The sequence below is a fragment of the Mus caroli genome, chromosome 2 (genome assembly GCF_900094665.2).
Source record: "Mus caroli chromosome 2, CAROLI_EIJ_v1.1, whole genome shotgun sequence".
Taxonomy (NCBI): Eukaryota; Metazoa; Chordata; class Mammalia; order Rodentia; family Muridae; genus Mus; species Mus caroli.
In genome coordinates, this window is record NC_034571.1 from 7,946,599 (window position 1) to 7,959,429 (window position 12,831).

The window sequence follows — 12,831 nt, forward strand, 5'->3', positions numbered from 1 at the left end:
AAGGAAGGAAGGAAGGAAGGAAGGAAGGAAAAGTGCAAACAAACAGCCAACAACAGAATCTACTCAGTTGCTTCCAGGCCCAAGGTGAAGAACAGAAGGTCTAAGGGACCCTGCCTGGGAAGAGGGGGGCCCTGGTTATTTTTTTCCACAAAATCCTTCCTTCCACTGATATAACCAGTCTGTCCCTTAACTTGGGACCCAGAAGACATGTGGGCCTGTAGAGGAGTCAGGGCATGTCATTGCTCAGCTGACCAGTAGGCCTCAGCTCAAGGTCTCCTCAGAAGGAGAAATCCCATACCCAATGCAGCAGTGCCCAAGTCTCTTGTCTCTGAGGCCTCCTCCTAGGCCAAGATGCATAAAAGCCACATGAGAATGTGCAATCTCGTCCCTGAGCCTCCGGCAAGTGGGGTCTAACTCTGAGTCTCGGGATTCTCTGCCACTCTTAGCTTCTGACTATGGACATGCCAGGCCAGGATCCAAAGAAACAAAACAAAACAGCATGGTGGTGTCCAGGGTCCCCACTTAGGGGTCTGATCTCGCCTCCTCTAGTACTATAGTCCTCTCCAAGCTTTGGAAGGGCCTGAGAGGTTAGACAGCCCTGGAAGCCGAAAGAGAACAGAGCGTAGGAAGGTCTGCTGCTCTATCACTGGAAGCTGGGATCTGTACAACTTCCTAGTTGTCTTTGCCACCCCAACATCTCAGTGGGGGGAAGGGCTTCTACTCTTCAACATGCCGACCTCCATTCTCCCCGAGTCCAGAAGTCCTTGGGATCACTTGGCCTCGAGAAGATGAGCGGGCACAAGGCAGGCTGTGGAAATGGAATGGAACCCACATTTCGGCTTTAGTGCTTCTGGGAAGAGTCGGCACCGCTCCGGGAGCTCTTCATGTTCTGTTCTCAGGAGAGAGAAGAAAGGGAGAGTCAGAACCTGCTGCTGATTGTATTTCTCAGGCAGAAGGCTCAAAGCCATGCCACAAGACACCCCCTGCGAACACACCCTAGCAGAGGATGATCACAAAACACGAGGAGAGCCCAGGCAGGACTCAGAAAGTGACAGAAAACATCCTAGGCTACAGAAGAAGCTAGAGAAATAGGCTAGGATTCTGCTCAGCACTGGGCTAGATTCCAGCCAGAGGGGCAAGGAGAGGGACAGGCATGTGACATGGGAGCCTGCTGTTCCAGGGGTTAGACAAAAGACAAGGGAACATGAGGCACAAATAGGAAAGTCATGCACCCTCCACTTTAGGAACTGAAGGCTACTCTCCAGCCAGGTCAAAACCAGCTAGGACTGTCTAGAGTGTCACAGTTCCTCTCTGGAAACAGCTAACAGAGCCCTGCACTTATCTACACTTGAGTCTCAAGTCTGTTCACAGAGCACCACAGAATGCAAGAGGTGAGTGGGATAGCTGGCCACACAAGAGACCTAAAGGAAATTGTCTCTCAAGTCTGCTGCGTCCTGACCCATGAATCCCACCCCCACCCCCCCAGAAAGAAGTCTCACAACGATTAGCTGGGTCAGGCAGGATCATGGAATGATGGAGTTCAGCCAGGCAAGAACACAAGAACTACTCTCAGGCCACAGAATAGAGTAACCTAACTGTGGATGTCTAGAGAAGTGACCCAGTGTGGGGCTGTCCTGGAGTTACCACTCGTGGTTGAATGTGACTTGGGGACCCAGGCAATAGTGTCCTGTGTTAAATAGGGGTCCTTCTGGTAGTGCCCTGGGTCAGGTACACAAAGTACCCCAATCATGTTGTAGGGTCAAAAAAGGAAGGGTTCCAATTTCCCCTGCCACCCCACAGGCCCAAGGCCTTGAGCATTCCAACATGACAAAGCAACAGTAACAATGAAGAGCCACAGGGGACGTCACATCTACACCATTTCCTCAGGGGGCTCAGGACACACAGAGACAGACACACATGGGAAAAGACCCCACATTAATGGCACTGCTTGAAAGACCATCCAGCACTGACACATGTACTCCACAATGGGCAACCGTACACAAACTAAGACACCCTCTGGCCGAGACACAAGGACTTGGACGCAGGAGGAAACAGGGGCATGCACCAGCTCAGTTACCTTTCCCAGGTTAGTAAGGAGAAAACTTTGAAAAAATGTGACAGACACTTCGTCTTTCAAGCATAGTGGGGAAGGGGAAAAAAAAAAAAAAAAAAAAAAAAAAAGACTTTAATGTAAGGAATAAATAAAAAGACAAGCAAATGGGAATGTCTTTTGTACAAAGTTTGTTCCAGGACAGCCAGAGCTATACAGAGAAACCCTGTCTCGAAAAACCGAAAAAAAAAAAAAAAAAAAAGCAAACAGGTTGGAAGAGGAGAAAACAAAACCAATTTTAGTATCTTCTGTTCAGTTTGGAAATCAAGTCTCACTTAGCCCAGGCTCTGCTCAAACTCTCTGTACTGTAGATGGCCTAGATTTTCTGATTCTCCTGCCTCCTCCTGAGTGCTGAGGTTACAGATGCAGTCCACCTTGCCTGCTTCCTGCAGTGCCAGGGAATCAAACTCAGGGCCTCTTGCACGCTAGGCAATCGTCCACCAACTGAGCTACACTGCCAGCCTGAGCAGTGTTCTCGCTTTAGTGTGCATCTGTAATCTTAGGATGTAAAATGCACTGAGAACGGCAGGTGGTCCCCTGGTCCTGAGCAGAGCAACATCCCCCAGGAAGATACCATAGAGGTGAGTGTCTGCACATCACTCAGTGTTATTGGGAGACCAAGATGATGGGCATCAGGCCTTTGGGGCTTCTCAAGCTCCAGACCGAGTACTCCAGCTGCTCTGAGAAAGGAAAATCCAGTGGAGCAGAGCAGAGGGAACCAAGGGCCACCTACATGCACACTTAAAGCTAGAGTGTCAGAAGTGGTGATACACCAGACATCACCCATCAGGACTTGCCTAGGTGCCAGATATTTACCTGAGTTATATGCATATTTTCATTAGCAATGCTCCCTACAGAGTTGCAATTGACACTTAGAGGAAGCTAAAGTCTTAATATTGTCTTAGCTTGCCTAATGTTCCAAAGACAGTGGCAAAGTTGGTTTGACTTGGCTTTTAAAATGAATTCTGGATGCCAAGTAAATCGGTATATCAGTATATGCGTACCTGTAACTCAAGCACTCAGAAGTGAAAGCCAAGAGGACTACTAAATTTGAGGTCTGGGCTATACAGTAAATTCCAGGCTAGATAGGACTAAGATAGTACTGTTTCCATAAAACTATCATTGATTCATTGTGGTCAGAGGATCAGGGTTGATTTCATAGATCTAATGGTCTAGGACATGAGGTGGCACTCTCAGGCTGGGCTTACAAGCTGGGTCTCCAGATTAGACTCATGCTTGTCACAGCTGCAGTCAGGTCTGAGGATACAGTGGAGTGGGATCCCCAGCTATAGTTCGTACATGGATGTCTCCACAGACTGTCCCTTGGCAGGACTGACAGGCCAGGACAGCTCCATGACATCAAAATCGGTCCCCATGCTTGGCTACTAGGTTCTGGATTCAATATTGTTTTCAGAACAAAAGGATGCTCCTCTGGGGGAGGAGGTACAAAGCAGGGGTAGTAAGCATTAGATTCGCTCAGCATGAAAATCTGACCCCACAAGGGAACTCTGGCATTACGTCAAGCCCTGCCTGTGACCAATGAAGAAGACACAGCATAGAACCCCAAGAGGGAGTGGGGAATAGCACCCTGTGGTTGATGGCATTGGAGTGTGCTGAACATGGTGAAATCCACCATGTATCCCTTTCTGTATCTCTTCTCTACAAACTTTGGGAATTCTGTCTTCCTATCTCCTACTCCTCTATGGGCAACCTCAGACTGTTTTCCTCCTAAATACTTCAACAGGCAGGAGACCAAATGGGCAAACAAGCAAGCGCTGAGTGCAAGCAATAGAATTATTGAGAAGGAAATACTTACAGACAGGCTTTCCCTAGCAAAGGCTGCAGGGAGACAAGATAAGGAGAGAGAGAGAGGAGAGAGAGGAGAGAGAGGATAGAGAGACATAGAGAGAAACATAGAGAGAGTGAGAGAGACAGAAAGAGAGAGAGAGAGAGAGAGAGAGAGAGAGAGAGAGAGAAAGTCAGTCAGTCAGGAGGCCAGATGGCAGCTGCTGAGTCGAGTCCTGCACCCCTCCCATGTCTGAACCGGCCAAGAGATGCCAGACATCTGTGCCTGAGGAACTGGCCATTGAAAGGGCTGTCCTAACAAAGTCAGAGGCACCTGTGAAGTGGGGGAACAAGACTGAGCTCTTGCCAGTGACCTCTATGACCAGATCAGTGTAGTTCTGGATGTCACCTGTCCCTGGCCCAACCCTTGAGCCTCTGCAACAGAAGACTCCCACAATGCACCAGGATAGAGTGGCATAGAGAAGCCATTTGCTTGGCTGTAGTTAGAAAATGCTCAGACCTAAAGGAGTCTTCTCACTGCTCCTGTGTCCATTTCCAATGCTAAAGAGACTGAGCCTGGACATTAAAATCCACATGCCAGGCATAGCAGTGTGCCTGGGAGGAGGGGGGAGAATCAGGAGTTCAAAGTTATATTCAACTACACAGTAAGTCTAAGGTCAGTCTCTATGCACCATGAGACCCTGTCCTCCACAAAACAAAGCAATCCTATACTCCGGAGGCAGAGCTAGAATGACCTAAGTTAGAGACTACGTACTCTGAACTATATAGTGACAACCTGAGGCCAAATGGGGGAAAACAACCTACACTCAGGTTAGGACAGAGCTACAACCAAAGCCAAGTCCCTGGGCTCCCAGGGAATCTGTCATCTCACTGAACCTAACCCTTACTTTGTGCCAGACCCAAGATATATGGACAGCATCTTATCCGAGGCACTTTTTGTAGGGTATATTACTGTCCAATCCTACAGGTTAGGAAACCGAGGCCTGGAGTAGTTAAATGAGCATTGGAGGCCACAGGGTTCTCTCTGGACCTCATTCTAACCCTTAAGAAGTTAACAGGAAGCTCAGGGGCAGCAGAAGAGCTGTCTCCACACAGCCAGAACTGGCCTAGCATTGATCTGAAATTCATCCAGGCACGGGGCAAGGTCTACTGTCTCATGTTTGCAAAGGCCCTCAGCTATCTCTAAAGGACTGGTTTCCTGAAAACAAATTTGGATGCTCAACAGCCAAACTCTTCAGCCTTTGATCTTTCAAGCTAGTGAAAGAGTGAGTCTTGCTGAGTTCTGTTTATTTTTACTCTGATCATCTAACCGCTGTGTGAAAAGGTGGTTGTCTTAGCTGCCTGATTCTGTATGTGTGTATACGCATACCATGCACACGAGCATCCGTGTATCAAGGTGCAGGTAGACACAAGTACCCCATAAGTGGACATAAAAGGACAACCTTAGATGTCAATCTTCAGGAGCCTTCCACCTTTTCTTACTGTGTTGGGATTTCACCATGTGGACCAGGCTAGCTGGCCGAGAGCTTCGAGGATCTACCTGTTTCTGCCTCCCATCTCACCACTGGTGATTTTACAGGCACAATTTATTGCATGGGTTCTCAGGATCTGAACATAAGTCTCTGAAATTGGACAGAAAGAGCTTTAAACTCAGCTGCCTCTCCGGCTCTGGACTGTTTCTAAGGAGGACAGGGCTATGCTGGCTCTGGAGAGGAGTTAGGCTTTTCTGTGTGGCCTCAGCCCTTTTTCTGCCAGAGGTGACAGCAAAGGAGTTAGCAAAAGAGAGGAAAGACAAGACATCAGTCCCCTGGGACGTACAGACTCCTGGATTGAGACTTGCTAGAGTATAGACTGTTGTAGTAACACTCACAAATGTGTATAGGACGGGGGCATTTTATAGTGTCTTTTACTCTGCCTGATTCTGCTCAATAAAGAATAAAGACCACAGCTCGGAAAGGATGCACACAGTCACTGCGGATGAGGAAAGATTCCAGAGAGAGAACCGTATGTTCTGCTGATGCATGTACATACACTAGACAGTCACAAACCTCACCGGACACACACCCCACAGGCAGCCCACTTGAACACAGGCACTCATTCTCACTTGCAAACACAACATAGAACCCCAGATACAGGCATCCTCTTCCCTCTGCACTCTCCCCTGTAGGCAGTAATTAAAGCAGGATCACTGACTTGTCCGGGCAGCTGCGTGGGCACTTCCGGGGGCAGGCAGCTTGGCAGGGCAGCAGAAGTGGAAGCCACATGCTCCTCAAAGCTGTTGATGCGAGGCTTTTTGGTGGGTTCAGGGCTGGCTAGTGGGGTGACACTATTGCGTCTCATGAGCGGGTTAGGTCCCTTCTTTGCATCCTAAGCAGACAAAGACAAAAGAGAGAAGGCGACAGTTACAAGGAGTGGGGAGGTAGGAAGAGAAGCACGCACACACACACACACACCCCACATAAATTTGTCTTGTTGAGACTTGTAAAGGTACAACCAGAGGGACACCCAGGTGAGTGGCCTTGACACTGAGCTGCTGTTGGCACAGAGCTTCTCACTATTTGCAAAGCAGGGGAAGAGAAAATAATTACAATCACAGCAGAGAAGGGGGTCAGAGAAAAGAATCTTAACTCCCAGTCACCCCACCCACAGAGGGCCCAGGAGAGACCATTGACTCTAAAATCTCCAGACTGGGAGGAGAACGGTGTCAGGCTGACTCCCTTCCACCTGGTCTGCAGCACACAGAAGAATCTATTAATACTCTGTGCTCGCCCAGACACTACCAGCCTCAGTCTAGGAGGCCAAAGAAGCAGAAAACAGGTAGCAGTCTGTCCACCAGGATGAGATGTCAGCCTTTCAAGCAGAGGATGATGAGACAAGAGAATAGGCTCCTAGGGTCCAAAGCCTGGCCCAGCACCTCAGAGCCCAGGACATCTGCAGCCCCAGTGCTAGCAAGTAAGTATTCTGAAGTACATGGAGCCTGTCTCATGTCTAAATCCAGGGTTAGTTAGGGCTTTCTGCACTCAGCTAAGTAAGCAGGTGCCCTGGTTCAGAAGGGCGGGGACAGGAGACAGGGCAAGGCAGCCCAGGGATACAGTCCTCTTCTACCGTGGTCCACAGTGCAAGTGAGGCAGAAAACAGGCTGACACCCCATCCATGTACCCTTCCTACCAACGTCTGCCGGCCAAGCTCCTTGGGGATGGGTAAGTCACCTGTTTTGCGGACTCCACAGACTGAAAGTCAAGTTCGGTGTAAGAGGAAGGTCTGACTACACTGGCAAAGTGTTGTATTTTGACAGCCTGCATAAAGCAAATTTAAACCCACTTTCACAACACAGGCCTGGACAGATTCGCCATCTGCCCAGTAAGGGGATTCAACATGACCACACACTCCCTCCCGCAAAACCTCAGACCTCCCTGAGGTGGAAGACAGGTGCCGAGTCTCCTAAGACCTTCCCTTGGCCATACTGTAGGATGCCCATCCTCCGGCCCTCTTCCTATCTCAGACCTCTTCTAACTATGAACTTAAGGGCATGTGAATGATGTTGCTGACTGGCTGGTCCAGCCTGAGCCAGGCCTCTGGTGCTTTTGAGAAGGCCACAGCTTTTGCTGCCTAAAGTAGTAACAGCTACTGTGCCAGGGCTATGATTGACAGAAGGCAGTAACCCCCTGTTTACGTCATTCTTCCCAGTCAAGTAGAAACGAGGACAAAATGACAGAGTGAGAGAGAGTGAGAGAGAGAGAGAAACTCAGTGAGACCCCTCCAGAAGAAAGCCAGACCCAGGGTTTTCCAAAGGTCCCAGGGCATCAGAGCCTAACTCACCTCTGACCTCTCCCGGTGTGTGCTCACCGATTCTACATTCAAGTAAATGGACTCCACCCGGCACCCTGAGGTGAAGGATGGAGAAGACAGCTTCTGTTATGAAGATCCTCCTCCTCTGCAGCCCCCCAGCCACCATGAGACCCCAGGGCCAGGGCCCAGCAGGGGCTGTTACTCACCATATGCCACAGGTGTCAGTTTCAGGACAGTGTGGAGCGGACATTTCAGGTATGGCATCTCCTCTGGAATGAGACATGTCATCATAGTTAGATAAGAGACTGGAGCAAAGGGAGAAGTTCAGGGGCATCCCCAGACACAAGAGCCTCACGCCTAACCCAGAAGCCCTTGGTCACATGGAGGCTTGAGGGCTCTCCAGGCTGGTTTATGAAGTGATGAAGCCCACTAAACATCACACTGTGTACAGGCAGCAGGTATGAACACCTCAGCAGGCTGCCAGGCAGACCCATATTCAGAAGCAAAGCAGAGTAAGAAAGACAGGTCCCCTGCCCCTTGCACTCAAAGGCCCGCTTCCTTCTTCCCTCCTTCCTGGCTCAGCTTCCTTCAATACCTGCACTCTTGTCGAGGAAGTAGGCTAGTAGGCAGCGTAGGACAGCCTGGTGACAGATGACCAATACATTCTCTTGGCGCTCTAATTCCATGATCACAGGCTCCAGGCGTTGGACAAGATCCTGGTAGGACTGAGCACACAGAAATGAAACAGCATGTTAGGAGAGGACAGGCAGAGAAGAGCCAGGCAGTCACTCGCAGTCTTCATCAGACTGGCTCACAGCACACACACACACACAAACACCCATCCTGTGATGTATTCAACTCTGTATTTGATACAATACTCCTAGGGAACATGAGGAAAGCCTGCAATTCGATCTTTCTGAAGTCCTTCCTCTTCCTACTCCTCGGGTGCTGGAAAAAGGTCGAACTCTTCCACAGACTATTACTCAGGCAACCATTAAAAGAAACGAAGTCCTGGTGCCGTCATGGCGTGGGAGAACCTCAAACATTTGTATGTCTAGTGGAAGGCACTAAGTATTGCCATCTATACACTGAAAATTCCTTCTGTGCACCACCCAGAGCAGGCCTAGAGACAAGGGATTTGTAGTCACCAGGGTTAGGAGCAAGGAGGAGATGTCAGACTGATTGCTAAAGAATCTGCAGTTTCCTTTGGAAATGCAGGAGAATTGCTACGAACTCAAGGCATTACACATTAAGATCAAACAACAAAAAAATGTAGCCAGTGTGGAGGTGCACATCTGTAATGCCAGCACTGGGGAGGTTAAGGCAGGGTCAAAAGCAAGGAAGGTCAGAGCTATACAATAGGCACAAAGCTACAGTATAAAAACCAGCAAAGGTCCTCCTTATGCCGTCTACTCTTCTGTGCTTTTTCCCCTAACTGGAGTCCCAGTGAGAGAAAGCCAGAGTGAGACCAGAAGACAGCATGGTGGCTCACCAGGAATGGGAACTATGACAAAGGCTCAGAAGTTGACACCCACTAGGTGTCAACACAGCTACCTGGCTTAACTCCCAGAGTTCCACATGGCTCAACACACTCCATTCCAACAAGAGTAACTGCCTGCTCAGCCATTCCCTCTACCAACATCAGCCTAGCCTTGGTACAAGCCATCTGACATCAAGCCCGGCCTGTCTACCATGTGACCTGCCATGCAGGGAAGAGCTTGGATCTGGAGTCAATCACCAGCCATCCTTTTTGCTCTATCCTATGTCATCAGAGAGACAGACAGACAGACATATCCGGTTCTCATTGTTCTCCAGTGTGGGGAATACAGCGCACTTCCCTTAGGGATTTTACAAGGTTCTCTAGTGAGATTTAGACCACAGAAGTAGTAGAGATGAGTTTGCAGAACTGGTGGAAGATGGGGTGGGGTATAGAAATCTTGTAGGGATTCACCTGATCCAGCTGGGGCCCCCAAGGCCTTCTCTCAGCCAACTCCATTCACACATGGCACAGACCCTAACCATTACAAAGAAAGACCAGCAGACGGGAGACTGGGACCCATGCTCACCTCTCCTGTGGGATAGCGATAGTAGTATTTGTCCTGTTCACGCAGTGCGTACTCCTCAGGGTAGGTATCTCTGATCTCCTCATAGGTTAGTTCCTCACACACACCCTGTCAGGAAGACCAACATTCATTCCAGAAAACTTTCCTCTAGGGCCACCTCAAATAAAGGGGGGGTGGGGTGGGGGGAGTCTCAAGAAGCCACCAGAATTCCAGAGAACCCATGAGAGAACTCTCCATTCCCTGCCAGGCCTCCCCTCAGCTGCACGGGCCTGGGACTCACAGCATCGATCTCGTTGAGTGCCTTCCACTGCTCGTAGGGGAGCCTCAGGGCCTCCGCGGTCTGGATGGTACTTTTCAGCTGGCTGGTCCACACACGGAGGTCCTTCAGATTCTGTTCTTCCACGAACTTGCTCAGGGCATTGGCGAACTGAGGGGATGGGGGAGGCAGAGGTCACACAAACTCCGGTTCCTTTCCCAAGTTATGTTATGTCATTGCTTGGTAACAACCAAAGCCACTCAAACCTCTTATCAGGGTCCAAGAGGCCTGACTCTACCCTCTGACTTCTAGGCCACACTTACACGTACACATACCAAAGCCACATACAAATACATACAACATAGTAAGCCAAAAACAGCCAAAAACACACAACACCCAAAGACCCTCAACTCTACAACAAGGAGGGAACCAATCACCCCCTGCTCCCTACCCCCATGTTTTCTCCTCTCCTCTACCTTCTTGCCTCTGCTGGACAGGCCTGAGTCGCCCCCAATCTTGCCCTGCAAGTTGTACTCATTCTCGCCATGCCGACACAGGTAGATGGTACGGGGCTGCACGTGGATGTTCATCAGGTAGTATACAATTCGGCTCTGGATGTGGTCCTGCACTCTGTTCACCAAGAACCTCCGGCCAACATCAATCACTTTGATGAGTGACAAGTCCCTGCAAAGAAACCACCATTCAGGCCTCCGTAGCCCTAGACAGTATACCTCACTCACACCCTGGGCCCAGCCAGCTTCTAGTATATTTGCTTCCTGGGGCCCATAACAGTGACTGTTGTAGGTCTGCTCTAGGAGTCAGAGAATAAACCCAAGGTAACAACAATTCCCTTAACCAGGCTGTTCAAGCCAGATAGTACAACTAGAGAGATGGCTCACTCAGTAATATACAAACCTAAAATTCAAATATATCTTCTCTAAGCCGGGCACGGTATGGTCTGTAATTCCAGAGCTGGGGAAGCAGAGACAGGTGGTTCCTTGGAGCTCACTGGCCAGTCAGCCTAGCCAACTCAGTGAGTTCATCGAGAGACTGTCTCAAAAAGTAAGCTGGAGGGGCCAGGGTAATGGCTCAACAGTGGAGGTGTTTACCACCAAGTCTGATGACCTGGGTTCGATCCCCTGGGCCCACAAGGTTGACAGAGAGAAAAGGGGCTCCCAAAAGTTCTCCTCTGGCTTCCACATGTGTGCTATGGTGCCTAAGTATGTATGTACACACATAGACAGACAAGAAACCCAAACACAAGCAAATAAATAGATAAATGTTGGGAGAGGAAAAAATAAACCCTAGCTGGGCATGGTGGCACACACCTTTAATCCCCATACTGGGGAGGCAGAGGCCGTCAGATCTGTGAATCTATAATTCATTCCAGCCCAGCTAGGGCTATAGTGAAACCCAATCAAACAAACAAACAAACAAACAACCACAAATATCCTAGTCAATCTTGTTAAGGTAGAGAGTCATTGAGAAAGAGACTCTGATACAGACTTAATTATATATGTATGTGTGCATGTTTCTGCGTGGATATGTGCACATAAGTGCAGAACCTGGGGAGGCCGGAGGCATGCAAACCCGCAGTAGTTTGAATTACAATTGGTTGTGAGCCGCCAACTATGGTTGCTGGAAACTGAAACGCAGTCATCTGGAAAAGCAGTGTGGGCTCCTAGCTGAGCCGACCCTTATTTTGAACCTACCCATCCACCACTATCTCCCTCTAACTGCTCCTAATCTCCCTTATTTCATGAGTCTTATTATTAATAACCCCTTGAGTCTGATTAATTCCTTTATGCATGGATGTAAGTCTGTCCACTGGGGCCAGCAGCCGCCATGTTGCCAAAGGAGAGAATCTCTCCCTCCCTCCTTCCCTCCCTCCCTCCCTCAGCAGCCATCGATGGCCAATGGCTCCTCCCCCAAAGGGTGGGACTGTTTCTAAAGAGTTTATAGATATATTTAGGAGTTGTTTTAGAGGACGTTTTGAGGCCTCGTGTGGATAATCCAGGGTGGTATCTTCTGGGAATCACCTGTCACATTTATCAGGGTCAAGAGGCTGGTAGCTGGCTTCATAGCAATTGATTCTCTTCATGAAGTCGTCCATGGCTTCTGCTGAGTTGCAGTCTTTGTAATCCGGGCTAGAGATTTTAACTTCCTGCAACACCAAAGAGCAGCCTGGTGAGTCACCTTGGAAGGCTTTCTGCTTAGATTAAGCAGGATTTGGGCTTTCAAACAGGGAAAGCTCAAAAAGGCTCGGAATAAAGAGTATCCTGCCCAGCATATACGATTTAAAAAAAAAAAAAAAAAAAAAATGGGTGTCAGCAGGAAGTTTGACTCATGGCCTTTTGGCCTCATGATTCCACCAGGAAGATGCACCGGGAAAATGCACCAGGAAGATGCTCAGAAAGCCAACAAGGACCCAATAAGGAACACAGCTGGCTCACACACCTAGGTGGGTCAATCCAGTAACTGAATGAGCCTGAGCCTCAATCCAGCAGAACCCTACAGATGCACACAAAGAGCAGGCCTTTGGCTATAAAAGGCATATTAAGTGTTGCTTAGAAATGTCCCCTGATCTTGGGTAGGACTTCTCTATCTGCTCCAACAGAAGCAGAATCCGCCTGTGCTGCCTACACCTTTCCTAGCAGCACTTCTGGGACAAGGAGTCTCCTATAATTGGGCAATTATGCAAAAAAGAAAAACAAACAAACAAACAAAACCAAGTAGATTCTAGGGAAACTCTGATTTAAGTCTTACTACCCAGTCTTGGCTGGGCTGGAACCTGCTATGTAGAGCAG

The 12,831-nt window shown here is 49.1% G+C and overlaps 1 protein-coding gene across 6 annotated transcripts in view; it reads right to left on the bottom strand.

Moving 5' to 3' along the window:
- Positions 1 to 6: 6 nt before the first annotated feature.
- Pfkfb3 (6-phosphofructo-2-kinase/fructose-2,6-biphosphatase 3) overlaps positions 7 to 12,831 on the bottom strand; it is a 28,424-nt gene continuing 15,599 nt past the window's right edge. The window contains exons 7-17 of one of the 6 annotated variants that reach the window (XM_029472901.1): positions 12,064 to 12,188; positions 10,501 to 10,708; positions 10,049 to 10,195; positions 9,772 to 9,876; positions 8,301 to 8,430; positions 7,912 to 7,974; positions 7,736 to 7,800; positions 7,126 to 7,212; positions 6,110 to 6,283; positions 3,927 to 3,949; positions 2,078 to 2,130 (exon numbers count right to left, since the gene is read on the bottom strand). In XM_029472901.1, coding sequence (XP_029328761.1) covers positions 2,088 to 2,130; positions 3,927 to 3,949; positions 6,110 to 6,283; positions 7,126 to 7,212; positions 7,736 to 7,800; positions 7,912 to 7,974; positions 8,301 to 8,430; positions 9,772 to 9,876; positions 10,049 to 10,195; positions 10,501 to 10,708; positions 12,064 to 12,188 — 1,170 coding nt within the window. In that variant the 3' untranslated portion in view covers positions 2,078 to 2,087. Of the gene's footprint in view, positions 890 to 2,077; positions 2,131 to 3,922; positions 3,950 to 6,109; positions 6,284 to 7,125; positions 7,213 to 7,735; positions 7,801 to 7,911; positions 7,975 to 8,300; positions 8,431 to 9,771; positions 9,877 to 10,048; positions 10,196 to 10,500; positions 10,709 to 12,063; positions 12,189 to 12,831 lie in introns of those variants that run through there. The other 5 variants (XM_021183970.2, XM_029472906.1, XM_029472904.1 and 2 more) reach the window with 5 other exon arrangements.